Source organism: Bufo gargarizans, chromosome 10, assembly GCF_014858855.1.
Source record: "Bufo gargarizans isolate SCDJY-AF-19 chromosome 10, ASM1485885v1, whole genome shotgun sequence".
Classification (NCBI taxonomy): Eukaryota; Metazoa; Chordata; class Amphibia; order Anura; family Bufonidae; genus Bufo; species Bufo gargarizans.
The window spans coordinates 37,331,531-37,346,241 of record NC_058089.1 but is presented as its reverse complement, the minus strand read 5'-3'; the positions used below and the strand labels follow the sequence as shown (position 1 = coordinate 37,346,241).

The 14,711-nt window shown below is 44.7% G+C and overlaps 1 protein-coding gene across 1 annotated transcript; it reads right to left on the bottom strand.

The window, feature by feature from the left end:
* Positions 1 to 900: 900 nt before the first annotated feature.
* CDCA5 (cell division cycle associated 5) lies at positions 901 to 14,645 on the bottom strand. The gene is made up of 7 exons (XM_044269850.1): positions 14,311 to 14,645; positions 11,909 to 11,979; positions 9,874 to 9,936; positions 7,869 to 7,988; positions 7,595 to 7,633; positions 2,990 to 3,484; positions 901 to 2,080 (listed from the first exon to the last, which is right to left on the bottom strand). The coding sequence occupies exons 1-7, from the start codon at positions 14,366 to 14,368 to the stop codon at positions 2,000 to 2,002; spliced, it is 927 nt and encodes a 308-aa protein (XP_044125785.1). The 5' UTR covers positions 14,369 to 14,645; the 3' UTR covers positions 901 to 1,999.
* Positions 14,646 to 14,711: the final 66 nt, after the last annotated feature.

The following is a 14,711-nucleotide window of genomic DNA, read 5'->3' as shown; positions in this document are numbered from 1 at the left end:
CTCCAGTTACAGGGGGAGTACAGCCCCTAGAGCTCACTACAGAGCTGATGTGGGTCTGATAAGACCCAGCAGCTCTCGCAAACTACCAATCCCCAGTGATCACAAGTGCTGCACTGGAGCAATCTCTATGTACAGCGCTCATTGAGCACTGTGTACAGATCAAAGACAAGGGAGAGACGTTAAAAAACATTTCTACACAATTATAATCACCTGTCAAATACATCCACCCAGCAATGCTTCACCAACTAGGGGTTGCATGGCAGTTTGAGAAGCACTGATCTATCAGATGCCATAATTAATACAAGTCTGCTGATGCTACAGAAGCTATTAAGAGTCACCATGACATATCCGCTTTACTGTAAATGGATATCAGAGTTTCCTGTGTGAATGGAGGGGTAGTCGAGCACACACTGTGTCGCCACTCTGTTCAACCATCTGGTTTCCAGAGATAGCCAAGTGCTGTTATCATGATGGGTGGGCATTCCAAAAGTCAGAAACTCATCATCGAACCCCTGGGGCTTGGACCAATCCCTTTAATTTACCACAGAGGCTTTTATTCTGTTTTTCAGTAAGTGCTGGGTTCCCTTCATTTTCACATAGTGATAATTGAATATTTCTGACATAGAACAATGCATGAAAAGCATTATTTGGTATGTGAAATATCTTGACAGATTTTGCTTATTTTATTATTGAAGTACAAATAAATTTACTACCATTATGTTTCCCCATGGTAAATGCCTTGTATGTTAAAGGGGTTGTCCCACAAAAAATACTCTGGAGTTTTCAAACCAGCACCTGGATCTGAATAATTTAATTGCATCCAATTAAAAATTTTGTATAGCTACTGAGTTATTCAATACAATGTATCTGTATAGCGCCAGCTATTTGTTCTTTTTCTTATTTCTCTGTCCACCTCACAGAGATGGCCGCACATGCTCAGTTCCATCCTTCAACTACCTCCTGGTTCTAGCTTTGTAAGAAAGAGATTTTATTTTTTTACATTAAATCAATAACTCCTTTAATGATAGGATTACTATATAAACTTGAGTCACATTTGCCTTAGGTTGCCGGAAGGACTATTTCCTGCTACTATATAGTGGCCATATGTACAGATAGAGCAGGAAGCATAGCATAACAGATACTATTGTTTTATGTGATTTTATATAGGACTTATCACAACACTAAGTCCGCTGCAGATTTAGAGGCACGTTGGCTTCTGGTTCCAAGTACATTAGGGTCAATTCAGTTGGTAGAGGCTTCCAGTTACTTAAAATTTCTCCTCCACATTAGATAGGGTACAATTAATGGGAACGGTGGGGGTCCCAAGAATGGTAGTCCCATTTCACTGTCCTAACGGAGTGGCAGGACGAGTATGCGCCGTTCTGCTTAGGACTTCCAGAGATAGCCTTCCACTCCGATGCGCTCCCTTGCCATGCGCTAGATCGCTCAGGGCACGGGTTCTTTTGTTTTCAATAGCACACTGCCGGGCAGAAACTTCCGCCCGGCAATTTGTTCGGTGACGGCACCGGCTCTGATGGGCGGGCTTAAGTGCTGCCCTAGCTGTTTTACTGGCTAGAGCAGCGCTAAATCCCACACCATCAGTGCTGAGGATGTCACCGGGGGTTCCTGGCAGCCCCATGGAGAGACCGGGTACGTCACCGGATCTCCAAAAAATGCCTTTGTCCTGCGCGATTTAGCACAGGGCAAAGTAGAGCATCGGAGCATGAACTGCGCCGATGCTCAAGGCAGGGGAGGGGGGGGCGCGAATGGAGGGATGTCCGGGTTCAGCTCTGAAACCGTACAACCCCTTTTAGCCTCTTATCAATACACCAATATAAGAAACTCTATACAATCTGTCTTTAGTAAAAGAACCTGCCATCTTAAAATAAGCAACAAAAATATACATGTACAAAAAAGACAAGACGTGACAACTAGATTTAAAGAACAAGTCTATAGAAGCTTCTATTTATCGTATATACACAAGCAGGGTCCAGTCCCGTCACTCCACAAGCAGGTCAAATTTCTCTGCTTCATCAAACTGCGCATTCATTGCTGCCGCCCACTCATCCAGAGCCGAAACCTAAAAAAAAAAAAAAGTAAGAATCTAACTCAAAAAATTCAATTAATTTTGTGGAAAAGTGGAATACCTTTAAAACAGCCGATTGGCAGGAGTGCGAGGAGTCGGACCTCCACCAATCTGATAATAATGACCCATCCTGAGGATAGGTCATTAATATCTTTGCACTGCACAACCCCTTTAATTCAGTTATCGTCTGTATTATTTCTTAAAAACTTTTTTCAATAAAAAAAAATAATATATATTATATATATATATTATATATATATATATATATATATATATATATATATATATATATATATATATATATATATACACACACACACACACACATATATATACACACACACATATATATATACACTAGTCCTTCCCCATGCCTATTTCACATAGAATTTTTTTTTTCCCCAAGGAACGTTAAAAACAAACCGCGAGTTCAAAAATAATGGTGTGGGTTTATTTTCTTTTGCATATTTTATTACCTGCAGATTCCCCCTTCAGGTATGGCATTTAAGGGATAGTAGAGTGTCTACATCTTTTTAATACAGAACTGTACGGCTACCTGCAGATCAGTGCGGATTTCTGTGCGTTTCTGCACCAAAACCTGCATGTGTTACTTGCTGTTTTTGGTGCGGTTTTGAGGCAGATCTAACCCTTGCATTGCCAAGGATGAAATCCACACAAAGAATTGATATGCTATATAGATTTCCACATGGCAGGTCAATTTCTGCACAGGGTACATGTGAAATCTCATACACTTAGCTGATACTTTATTACACTGCAGGTTTTCTGCATAGAGAACTTGCATTGCAAAAAAAATTGCGTAATCTTTTGCTACAGTGTCAAAAATCCCCTCAGCCCCTCACAAAAAAAAAAAATAAATAAACTAAAAACTAATTCCATTCATACCTTAATCTGTGGAACTTTACGTTTCTTCCTTTTTTGTTTGGGTACAGCCACACCAGGGATGTTAAAGTCCGGCTCTTCCACAGGTAGCCTCATGGATGTCCCATTTGAGGTCTCATTAAATGTCCCTTTCATTTTCTCACCAACTTTCTTGTTCACCACATCATCTTCTGAGCTCAAAAGTTTATCAAACCCAAAAAGTGACCTCCGACCTGATTTTGATGTAAAGTTTGGGGTAGAGGTGTCAGATGAATCAGTGTTCCTGGTGGGACTGTACAAAAACGAGCTGCCATTCAGAGACATCTCCAATCTGCTGTAAGAGCGCCGTACTTTCTGAGACATCACTTTCTGTCGGTCTTCATAGGTAGGTGACTGGGGTATGTTCAGAGGAATAGGAGATAGGATGTCTATTTTGGAGGTTGTGGAGTCGCCTTGTACTACTTTAGCAATATCTTGGGACTTAAGTATTACATTTTCTTTTCCCGTACTTGGGGAAATCTGTAAAGGAATAAAAAGTTTTTAAAACCAAGCAAGAAGCCTACACAAGCTGACAGACCAGAACGGACCACAGTTACGTAATAGCAACACAGCTCTGATCCAAATGATCATTGACAGAACCTTCGCTATTGGACGTTCCACATATACTGTACATTCACATTTGGTTCAGCAGTGAAAAAAAGAGGCTCATGCAAAGTGACACCTGACACGCAAGTGTACAAAACATCTTTTCATTCTAGTGATCAGTGGTGGAATCCGTGACACCCCCCCCCCCTTTATCTTACCCATATAATATGCATCCTTGACACATCAGAATACAAGGTTCTAAAAAGGGTGTCTAAATTTACTTTCCAAAACTTCGTTCACATCTGCATCTGAACCTCCATTCTTGACCCAAGCAAAAGGGAACCACAACAGAATCCATTTTAAATTAAGGTGGTCCATCTGGCGCAGTCGGTATCCATAATGCAATGGATCTGGCAATGTGTTGAAGTTTCCATTAAAGGCAAACCAAAAAACATGTGTGAACAGGTACAAACTGAAACCGTTCACCTGACTGGTGGCTATCAATGGCAACAGAATCCTTTCTGAACAACTTTCTCAATAGTTCTCCTCCCGATACCATCTAATCAATGGCTGCTGGATAGACAAATCTGGGGTGTGCAGTCAATGGCTGACCTTGCACTGTAGTAGCTGGATTGTTCCAGGTCGTTCTTAAAGCAGGGGTGGCGCTTATGTGATTGCAACTAATAACATATGAATATCAGTTATGGAAAGGTATACCGGGGGTGTGCTGATGTTTCCTTATTCTTGAATACAGGAGCCAAGATCATCATCCGTACATGTCACTCAATGTAAATTGTGGGGGGAGTTTTCTGTTATTTCTCTTACTTTCGCTATTGAACCATTGTTACCATTTTGGCTAGTCTGTCTGTGGGCTTGGTATTGCGGGTCTGCCGGCGTCTCCGTTGTCTCCGCTGTTGAATTCATTACTGTGCTTGATGTAATTGCACATATTCTAATGTATCTGACTAATATGTTAGATTTGCTGCTCTTCTCCCACAATGTTGGGGTTATAGGGGATTTTGTTATTGTATTTATTGAATACATTTGTATTTACTTTTACTTCAATAAAAATCTGATATAAAAAAACAATAAAAAAAACCACAATCAATGGCTGCTAAAAAACGTAGATGAAAGAAATAAAATTATAGTTAGAACAACAGTTAAAACATTCCTGTGTTCATAGATTGCTTTTATGCTGCCCCCCAGTGTTCTTTTCATTCTCTCGCAGAATGTCCACCTCAGTTGGTCACACATACTCAGCTGCTCAGTCCCCCCCCCCCCCCCCCAATGTCTGGATCCTCTTGGCCACGGGCAGTGGAGTGATTTTGTTCTTCTACAGACTAGCCCAGTGATGGCTAACCTCCAGCACTCCAGCTGTGGTGAAACTACGACTCCCAGCATGCTCCATTCATTTCTGTAGAGTTCTGAGAACAGCCAAGAAAGTGTGCATTTTGGGAGGTCTAGTCGTACCACAGCTGGAGTGCCAGAGGTTAGCCATCACTGGACTACCCCATAGAAAATCAGCTTCTCCGCACCAGTACTGGCCATGAGCTGGATATTCTGAGAGGGAATCAAAAGAACGGCAGGGTTTCCTTGACAAGTACGTCAGCAATATCTAGACGCTTTTTGTGTCCCATAGCAGTGAATGGAGAAATCTGGGGATGTCGTCTCCATTCATTACCCTATGCTTTAAATAGGAGCGGGCCCCAGAGGCGAGCCTTACACCTATTGCATATCTTAACTATATAAAATGTCCAGATGGGACAATCACTTTAATAGCAGTGAATATGACCCCAGATAACTATATCCTCAACCTGCTCATCCATGATTCTGGAAAGCATGGAGTGACTTAGGCCCCTTTCACACGGGAGAGAATTCCTCGCGGGTGCAATGCGTGAGGTGAACGCATTGCACCCGCACTGAATCCGGACCCATTCACTTCAATGGGGCTGTGCAGATGAGCGGTGATTTTTACGCATCACTTGTGCGTTGCGTGAAAATCTCAGCATGTTCTATATTCTGCGTTTCACGCAACACAGGCCCCATAGAAATGAATGGGGATGCGTGAAAATAGCAGGCATCCACAAGCAAGTGCGGATGTAATGCGATGTTCACGCATGGTTGCTAGGAGATGGTTAGTAAAATGATAAGTCAATTTACCTTATTACATTTTACTAAGCATTCTGTATTAACAATGCTATTATTTTTCCTTATAACAATGTTATTAGGGAAAATAATAAAATATACAGAACACCTAACCCAAACCTGAACGTCCGGGTTCGGGTCTGGGTACCAGTGTCAGTTTTTTATTACGCACATGCAAAATGCATTGCACTCACGCAGAAAAAAAAACTGAACCACGCAACGCAATCGCAGTCAAAACTGACTGAAATTGCGTGCGCACTCACTCAGGTTTTCCACAATGCACACGACACATCCGGAGCAAATCCGGGACGCCCGTGTGAAAGAGGCCTAAGGACATGTTGATTCTGGACCATGAGTTATGTGCACGCATACCTTGATAACAAACCCTCCACCTATCAGACAGTATTCTAGTATTTAAAAACGTATTGGGGGTGTAACTCACCTTGGCTCAGCACAGTCTATTCTCCTGCTCCAAAACCACCACATTAAAATCCCTTCATAGTATCTTAGAACACCTCTTGCTGAGAGAATGGCAGGTAGTATACGACACCCATTAAAGCAGTTAAACTCCACATTTTTATTTACTTAGGACACTGCCACTGATCAGCTGTTTGAAGACGTAGCCACGGGAAAAAAAAGGCAGTCACCAATTTAACATGGCTCTATTCTGTCCCATCCGCTGTCACCATTAATCCCTGACCAAATCCATTTGCTGAAATACAGCCCCAAACTTGCAAGGAACCTCCACCATGCTTCACTGTTGCCTGTAGACACTTGTTAATGTATCGCTCTCCAGCCCTTTAGCTAACAAGATTAAGGGTGCCCCCAATGCTTAGAAATACAGGCAGACACCCAAGGCATCAGTGGGGGCCGCCCTACAAGGTAATTCCATAATTAGCCTATGTCAAAATGGATGAAAGGTCTTCTTTGAGAACTATCATCAGCGTAAAGAAGAACAGGGAGTCCTGGAAGAGATATGACCACCACAGAACCCTGATCTTAATATCATCGAGTCTATCTGGGATTACATGAGGCGATAGAAGGATCTGAAGAAGCCTACATCCACAGAAGATTTGTGTTGTGTTCTCCAAGATGTTTAGAACACCCTCCCTGCTGAATTCCTTCAAAATCTGTGTGCAAGTGTACCTAGAAGAACGGATCCCGTTTCGAAGGTGAAGGACCGGCTTTTGTTCATTTTTTCCCCCCACACACAGTGAAATCTCTCCAAAAGACCACTTTAAAACCCAACAGATACAACTAGTATTTGGTTATTCTAAGGGGCTGCATACATCTCGTTTTTGCTGTCCGTCAAGCCAATACACGTAAACGTACTATGTACTTCAGTGTTTCTTTTTTTTGTATATGTGACAATTGTGCATACGTTTCGATACGCTTTAACAAAAAAGTATACTTTTTGTGAAACCTTTTTTTTTTTAGATAAAGATTTGAACACTGAAAAAAAATAAAAAATCTGAAAAAAATACCTTGAACGCAGGCATGCTCAACCTGCAGCCCTCTAGCTGTTGCAAAACTACAACTCCCATCATTCTCTGACAGCCTACAGCTATCATCCTACAGAAGGGCATCGTGGGAGTTGTAGTTTTATGACAGCTGGAGGGCCGCAGGTTGAGCACGCCTGCTTTAACGGATGGAAACACTTACGTTTCCATCCCTTCTTTCATACGTTTCTATCCCTTTTTGCAGGACAGAAAAGCTTGGAATGCTATGTATGAAAAGTAAACCATGACAAATGGAGTCAAAAGTATGCACTTTTTAACTACATTTGCCCAATTCTACACTTTTTTTTGTTTACATACATACCTGCTTGTCGTACAGCAAAAACAAGATGTGAACAGCCCCTCATACTATACAGTGGTAATATTGTGTCTGTGAACTTACCCTTGAACTTCTCCTAGGAGGAGCTGCAACATTTGACACCTAAAATTAAAGAAGTTTTGTATAATTAATCTAATTTTTTCACCAACTAACTGTTCAGCATATGGATTTCATGCAATGCAGTACTTGTGCTATGGTCTGGCCACTGAAGTAATTTGTGGTTTTTGCTTTATATCACTGGTGAGGATTTCTTTCAATGCCAGCACGTGTGAATTTAGCCTAAGACCATGGACACACTGGCCGATAGTAGCGCAGCAGGCTTAGCTGAAATACTTACTTTTGGGGTGGACTGTGGAGCAGTCTGTACCATCTTAGGCTGAGCTGAACTGGAGCAGAGACTGGATTGTTCTACCGTGGCTGTAGTAACAGGCTGAGATTCAGCAGAGGCAAGTGCAGCCTGTATAATAAAGAAGTAGCCAGTGCACAATTATAATCATATACAATACAGAGGTACAAACGTGAGGGGCTCGCTGATATTCAGAGCTTGAGAAACAGCTGGGCTGACCAGAACCCGGCCAACAAGGTCCCATAGACTGATATCTAACCAGGGAATATCATCTGCAGACTGGTCAGTAACACCAGGTGATCCTCTAAGGGTTGAAGCAGACACGTGAAACGCGCGTAGAGGGGAAAAAGCCACCTGTATCTCTTCCATTCTTTAGAGGTAATGTCAGTTTAGGCTCATTATATGGTGTGTTTGATCCTGCTCTTGTATGTTATTTACATTATAGGCCATTTTCCAGTCCTTTTCATTAGGTCCAGTGTTTATATCTAATAGGGGGACGCATCCAGCACCCTGTTATTTAATTAATGTACACTTGCACAGTTAGATTAGCGTCAGCGGTCATTGGTTCATTATATAGATTTGGCAGGATCTAAATATATTGAGCCCACTGTCAGTTTATGTATACTGGTAGAGATTAGGTAGAGACTGCACCACCAATGAATATCGTTTATGCTTAATACAAACGCAGGCTGCGGGTGCCGGACATATCACATACCCGGCACCCAGCCTCTATGACTGCGCGCTGCGATCCGCCGCTATTAACCCCCCAGGTGCAGCATCTGGGGGGTTAACAGCGGCGGATCGCAGCGCGCAGTCATAGAGGCTGGGTGCCGGGTATGTGATATGTCCGGCACTAAACTAAGCATACAGACACGGAGAGCGGCGCCCAGGGATCTCCCTGCACTTACCATTATCCCTGGGCGCCGCTTCGTTCTGCCGGTATCTTCAGATTTTTCGGCTCAACCGGGAGGAGCCTGCTCTTGTTCTCCTGGGCGTCTCCTTCTCCCAGGCTGTAGCGCTGGACAATCGCAGCGCTCAGCTCATAGCCTGAGAGGATTTTTTTCTCCCAGGCTGTGAGCTCTGCGCAGCGATTGGCCAGCGCTACAGCCTGGGAGAAGGAGACGCCCAGGAGAACAAGAGCAGGCTCCGCCCAGCTGAGCCGAAAATCTGAAGATACCGGAGCCTATACCGGGAGAACTGAGCGGCGCCCAGGGATAATAGTAAGTGCAGGGAGATGCCTGGGCACCGCTCTCCGTGTCTGCATACTTGGTTTAGATTTTTTTTATTGTAACAAATGGTCCTGTGGCCATAGCCCCTCCCCTCCTCCTCCCTGCTATCAGCCCATTGGTGGCAGCGGCAGTACTGGGGGGGAGGGACTGCCTTCTTCTCCCCTGCGCTGAGAGCAGAGCGTGCCATGTCAGTAATGGGAAAGCGGCAAAGGTCTAGGCGCAAATGGCGACAAGACTACAAAGTCTTGTCACCATTTAGCAATTCTAGGTCGCATTTGCGACCATTCTGGTCGCCATCTGGAGCCCTGCTCTGGGAATTTGATATTGATGGCTTATCCCCAGGATAGGTCATCAATATCAGATCGGCAGCGGTTTAACACCCAGCACCCCTGCCAACCAGCTGTTAAGAAAAGGCCACAGCTCCGCAAGTCAGTGACATCACTGTACATCGGGCACATGTCATAGGTGCAGCTCACTCCCATTCAAATAGGGTTGAGCTCTAATATCAAGCACAGCCTCTATACAATGTATGGCGATGTGCTTGGTGAGCTGTGAAGAGACTGCAGCACTCACTGGCAAACCACATCCTCTTCGGCTGATCAGGATAGCTCATCAATATCAGATCAGCAGGGGTCCAACTCTCGCCAGCCCTGAAGATCTGATATTGATGACCTATCCTGAGGATAGGGCATCAGTATCAACTTCCTGGGTAACCCCCTTAGATGTGAATGGTCGAAAACAGCTCCGGCTGAGGAGGTAATACTTACCAGTGTTTTGCGAGGCATGATTTTCTTAGCAGTGACGGATCGTTTCATCACTGGTGCAGGCATCTGAAATACAGAGCATGGTACAGGATGTAAAAATGTGTAATATGGTAGTATCCCTTTATATTGCGGAATTCAATCAAGAATGTTCCTATTTTCACTGACAAAAGAGATCTTGAAAATGAGGAGTTAAAACACAATACATTACTGAACACTGCATTTTACAATAATTGAGGCTCTGTTCACACGTGTCATGGCTTCAGTGTTTGCAGGATCCATGAGGTATATTATAGATCAGTTGATTTTTTTATTTTATTTTTTTACTAGTCTCACTGCAGTAACTTCTGCCATTATTACGGCAAACAGCAACGGAAACCCGATGGCAAAGAAATAATGAAGTGTGAACAGATCCTACATTTTATCTACATTACATCATCAGCACTTATCACCTCGCCATAGGTTAGGTGTTAAATAGGGACGAGCGAATCGACTTTGGATGGTACATCTGAAGTCCATTAGAAAATAAAAACTTTGTTGTAATACTGTATGGAGTTCCCTCTCCGTACAGTATTAGAATGTATTGGCTCCGATGAGCCGAAGTTACTACTTTGTGTAATAACTTTGAGAATAATTACTGTAAAAAACCTTGGTACTGAACTCTGGTTCGGTTCCTAGTGCTACCTTGGAACTGAACCAGAGTTCGGTACCAAGGTTTTTTACAGTAATAATTCATTCCTGAAGTTATTGCGCGACTTCGCGAAGTAATAACTTCGGCTCATGGGAGCCAATACATTCTAATACTGTACGGAGCGGGAACTCCATACAGTATTACAACTAAGTGTTTTGCAAATTAACTTTGGATGTACCATCCAAAGTCAATTCAGTCATCCCTAGTGTTTAATGATCAATTGCCAGTGGGCCAACCGTTGAGACTCCTACCAATCACAATGCCAGGCGTCCCAGAGTCCGGCGGAGCGGTGCTGTACATATGCGACTACTGAGTACAGTGCTCTGCTATCTTTGGCAGTCAGTGAATGAAGCGGTGGTCAGATATGCATACGAGAGTTTCATTAACACAGGAGAGGCGAGGAACCCTGTTCTCCTGATCAGTGGTGGTCCCAGCTGTTGGACCTTCAGCAATCATACATTGATCACCTATCCTGTGGCTAGATGGTATATGTTGTTCTTGGGCCAACCCCTTTAACGGGGCTGGCTCATCTGTGAAATGAATGGCATATCGCTAGGATATGCCTCTAATGCAGACAGGAGTGGGTCCCGCAGCAGTCTCCATTCATCTCCCGCCGTACCGTAATGATGAATGGAGAGTGCATTGTGCAAGCATGGCCACCGCTTCGTTTACTGCCGTGTAACTGCTGGAAAAAGCTGAGCCAGCACTTGGCTATTTTCGCAACTCCCACAGCGGTGAACAGGGTGGTTGCACATCTATCTGTTCAATCTAGGGCAGGGCTGGCCAACCTGCGGCTCTCCAGGTGCTGTAAAACTACAATTCCCACCATGCCCTCCTGTAGGCTGATAGTTGTCGACAGTCTGGACATGCTGGAAATTATAGTTTTGCAACAGCTGGAGGGCCGCAGGTTGGCCGTCCCTGATCTAGGGGCTCCTTTCTAGAGGGTGACCCACACCTGACAGCATATCCTTTAAAGGGGTTGTAGAGCAATATCTGATCGGCTAAGGTGTGACACCCCTGCTGATCAGCTGTTTGAAGAGGAAGCAGCTCTCCATGCGAACACTGCTTCCTGGTCATTACACTGCCCGTTATCTTGGAAGTTTCCCCACAGGAGACGACGTGTAGTGTAATGAAGAGGAAGCAGCATTCGCATAGAGTGCTGCCTCCTCTTCAAACAGCTGATCGGCATGGGTTTCGGACCCCCACTGATCACATATTAATGGCCTATCCAAAGGGTAGGTCAACAATATATAATTGGTGCACGACCCCTTTAAGGAATCCAAATAGTCCACTGGTGTAGCCAGGACGCCTACACTAAAAATACGTAACCTTGTATTGCCTTAAACATACCGGGCTGTCTGAAGACTTGTTGAACGACGCAGAATGTCTCTGTGATCTTCTGACCCGTGGAGAAGCGATACCTGTTGGGTCAAAAACCATGAACATTACACATCGGACTTAACGTTCTAAAGGTCGACAACTTGTACAAGGATCAGGCGATACAATAGTCTATTACATACATGGTTTCTTATTACTGTGAAGAGACAGAAAAGTCAGGAAGAAAACAGTTTAGGCTCAGCTCACACTTCTGATTTACTGTACAATTCATAGGAGCAAAAAAACAAGAATGACAGTAGGGCCAGACCCCTCACAAGACGGACGCCAGCGGCGCTTGATAGACTCCTTACTAGTGAGATCTGTCAAAGGAAGAAAAAAAAAAAACGCTGCATTCTGCACTATATTTCCCAGCAAAACTACAACGGAGGCTTGTAGCAGAACCTCAGACATAGATATGAACATGATGTAGTGAGAAGCTGGAAAAAATATCCAAATGAGGTGGAATAAAAAATTTATAAAATGTAATTCCGCCACAGTTTTATAGGATTGGTGCAAGTCCTACCCCTGTCTCCAGAACTGGGCCCCTTGAAGTGAAATGCACGGCTATCCTCAGTTCCCCACTACGGGAGTCCGGCTCCGGCTTCCGTATTTCCGCCAGTCCCATAGCGGTGAATGGAGAGGTGGCTGTGCTTGTTCATTCACCACTAAGAACTTACTTCCGAAAATAGCGGAGGGAGCTCGCATGGCTGTTCTCGGAACTCCCATAGCACGGTGCGCTCTCCTTCAATTTTTGGGGCCCCGCTTTAAGGATAGGCGCGGGTCCCAAAGGTGACCGATGTGTCATCAATGTCTGAAATGAGCCAACCCCTTTAAGGCTGACGTTTCATTCACCAGTTGAAAAAAATATTGTCAGAGTAAACTGTAAATAAAAAAAATAAAAAGAGCAAATTTGCCACATTTTGGACTTTCCTAAAGTGAGACTTGGCCTCATATGGTCATTCGCAGATCTGCGCCATATTAATAAGTGTCAGACCTGACAGGAAAAGTCTAAATTATTTAATGCAAAAAAACTGTGTGTGTCATCATGTGTGACAAATTAGGATCAGTTTACACCAAACACTGGAGAAAATGGATTAATAACTGGGGCCCTTGTGCCGAATGAGGGTACAAGGAGCTTGTGTAATAAAAGTCACTTCACTTAAAGGGATCTTCTGGGTATTTGGAGGGGTTAGGACGAGCCCCAAGATCGTGAGGAAAAACAAAGTAAGGCTAGTTTCACACTAGCGTTCGGCTGTCCGCTCGTGAGCTCCGTTTGAAGGGGCTCACAAGCGGACCCGAACGCATCCGTCCAGCCCTGATGCAGTCTGAATGGATGCGGATCCGCTCAGACTGCATCAGTCTGGCGGCGTTCAGCCTCCGCTCAGCAGGCGGACACCTGAACGCTGCTTGCAGCGTTCGGGTGTCCGCCTGGCCGTGCGGATCCGTCCAGACTTACAATGCAAGTCAATGGGGACGGATCCGTTTGAAGATGCCACAATATGGCTCAATCTTCAAACGGATCCGTCCCCCATTGACTTTCAATGTAAAAGTCTGGACGGATCCGCTCAGGCTAATTTCACACTTAGCTTTTTTTGCCAATATAATGCAGACGGATGCGTACTGAACGGAGCCACCGTCTGCATTAATATGATCGGATCCGTTCAGAACGGATCCGATCGAACGCTAGTGTGAAAGTAGCCTAAAGCCTCATTCACAATGTTTAGTCAGCGATTTACATCAGTGACTGTGAGCCAAAACCAGGAATGAAGTTCCACAAACATCAGGTATAAGGGAAAGATCTGCACCTGTTCTGGGCTTAGACCCACTGCTGGTTTTGGTTTAAAATCACTGATGTGTGAATGAGGCCTAAAACAGCTCGTTACATGAATCTTAATGTCTCCTCTATCCCGCGCTGCCCAGTATAATGACAAGTAACAGGTGACATCAGAGAATAGTCACATGACATCATCACGGACGTGATGTCACCACGGCCTAGAGATAACCAGGGGGTATGGACAGTAATTTTCACCTGACAACTCACAAATAAGGCAGAGGTCAGCATCCGCTGCAGCTCCAGCTGTTGTGAAACTACAACTCCCAGCATTTCTGAGCGCAACCGGGCATGTGTGCATGCTGGGAGTTGTAGTTTAACAACACCTGGAGGTTGCTGAGCCCTCATAGGAGTAGTCCAGTAATGATTTTAGCATTAGATGCGGCTGTATCACTATATAACCGTGCAGAGGTAAGTGTGTGCGTGGGCAGTGCAGTGGTAAGTGTGGGCAGTGCAGAGGTAAGTATATGTGTGTGTGTGTGTGTGTGTGTGTGTGTGTGTGTGTGTGTGTGCGCGCGCGCAGTGCAGAGGTAAGTGCACTCACTGTCCTGGCCCCAGGTCACCGTCCCTCGGCTGCCGCTCCTTTTCTTCCGCCCAGACATGGCAGCGGCTCCAGATCTCAGCAATGCTCTCGGGTGGAAGGTGACGCTACTGGGGAGATGTCACCGCTCTGTGTGTACAGCCGCCCGCGGTTTTCCAGGATTACATAACCCCTCACAACTCTCCCAGGACTCGGCTTCCCAAGATAGAATTCTCCGGGAATCGTCTATTCGATCTCATGGACGGAAATCCGATAAACAGCGCTTCACGGAGTCTCCCCGCCGACAATATCGGAGGAAATGGTTCAAATGTCCCGCGCCCGCTCGGCTTCCGGAACAGGAAGTGACGTCACGGCAATCCACCCGCCGCCATATTGGATGTGGAGGAAGTGACGACCAGGATACT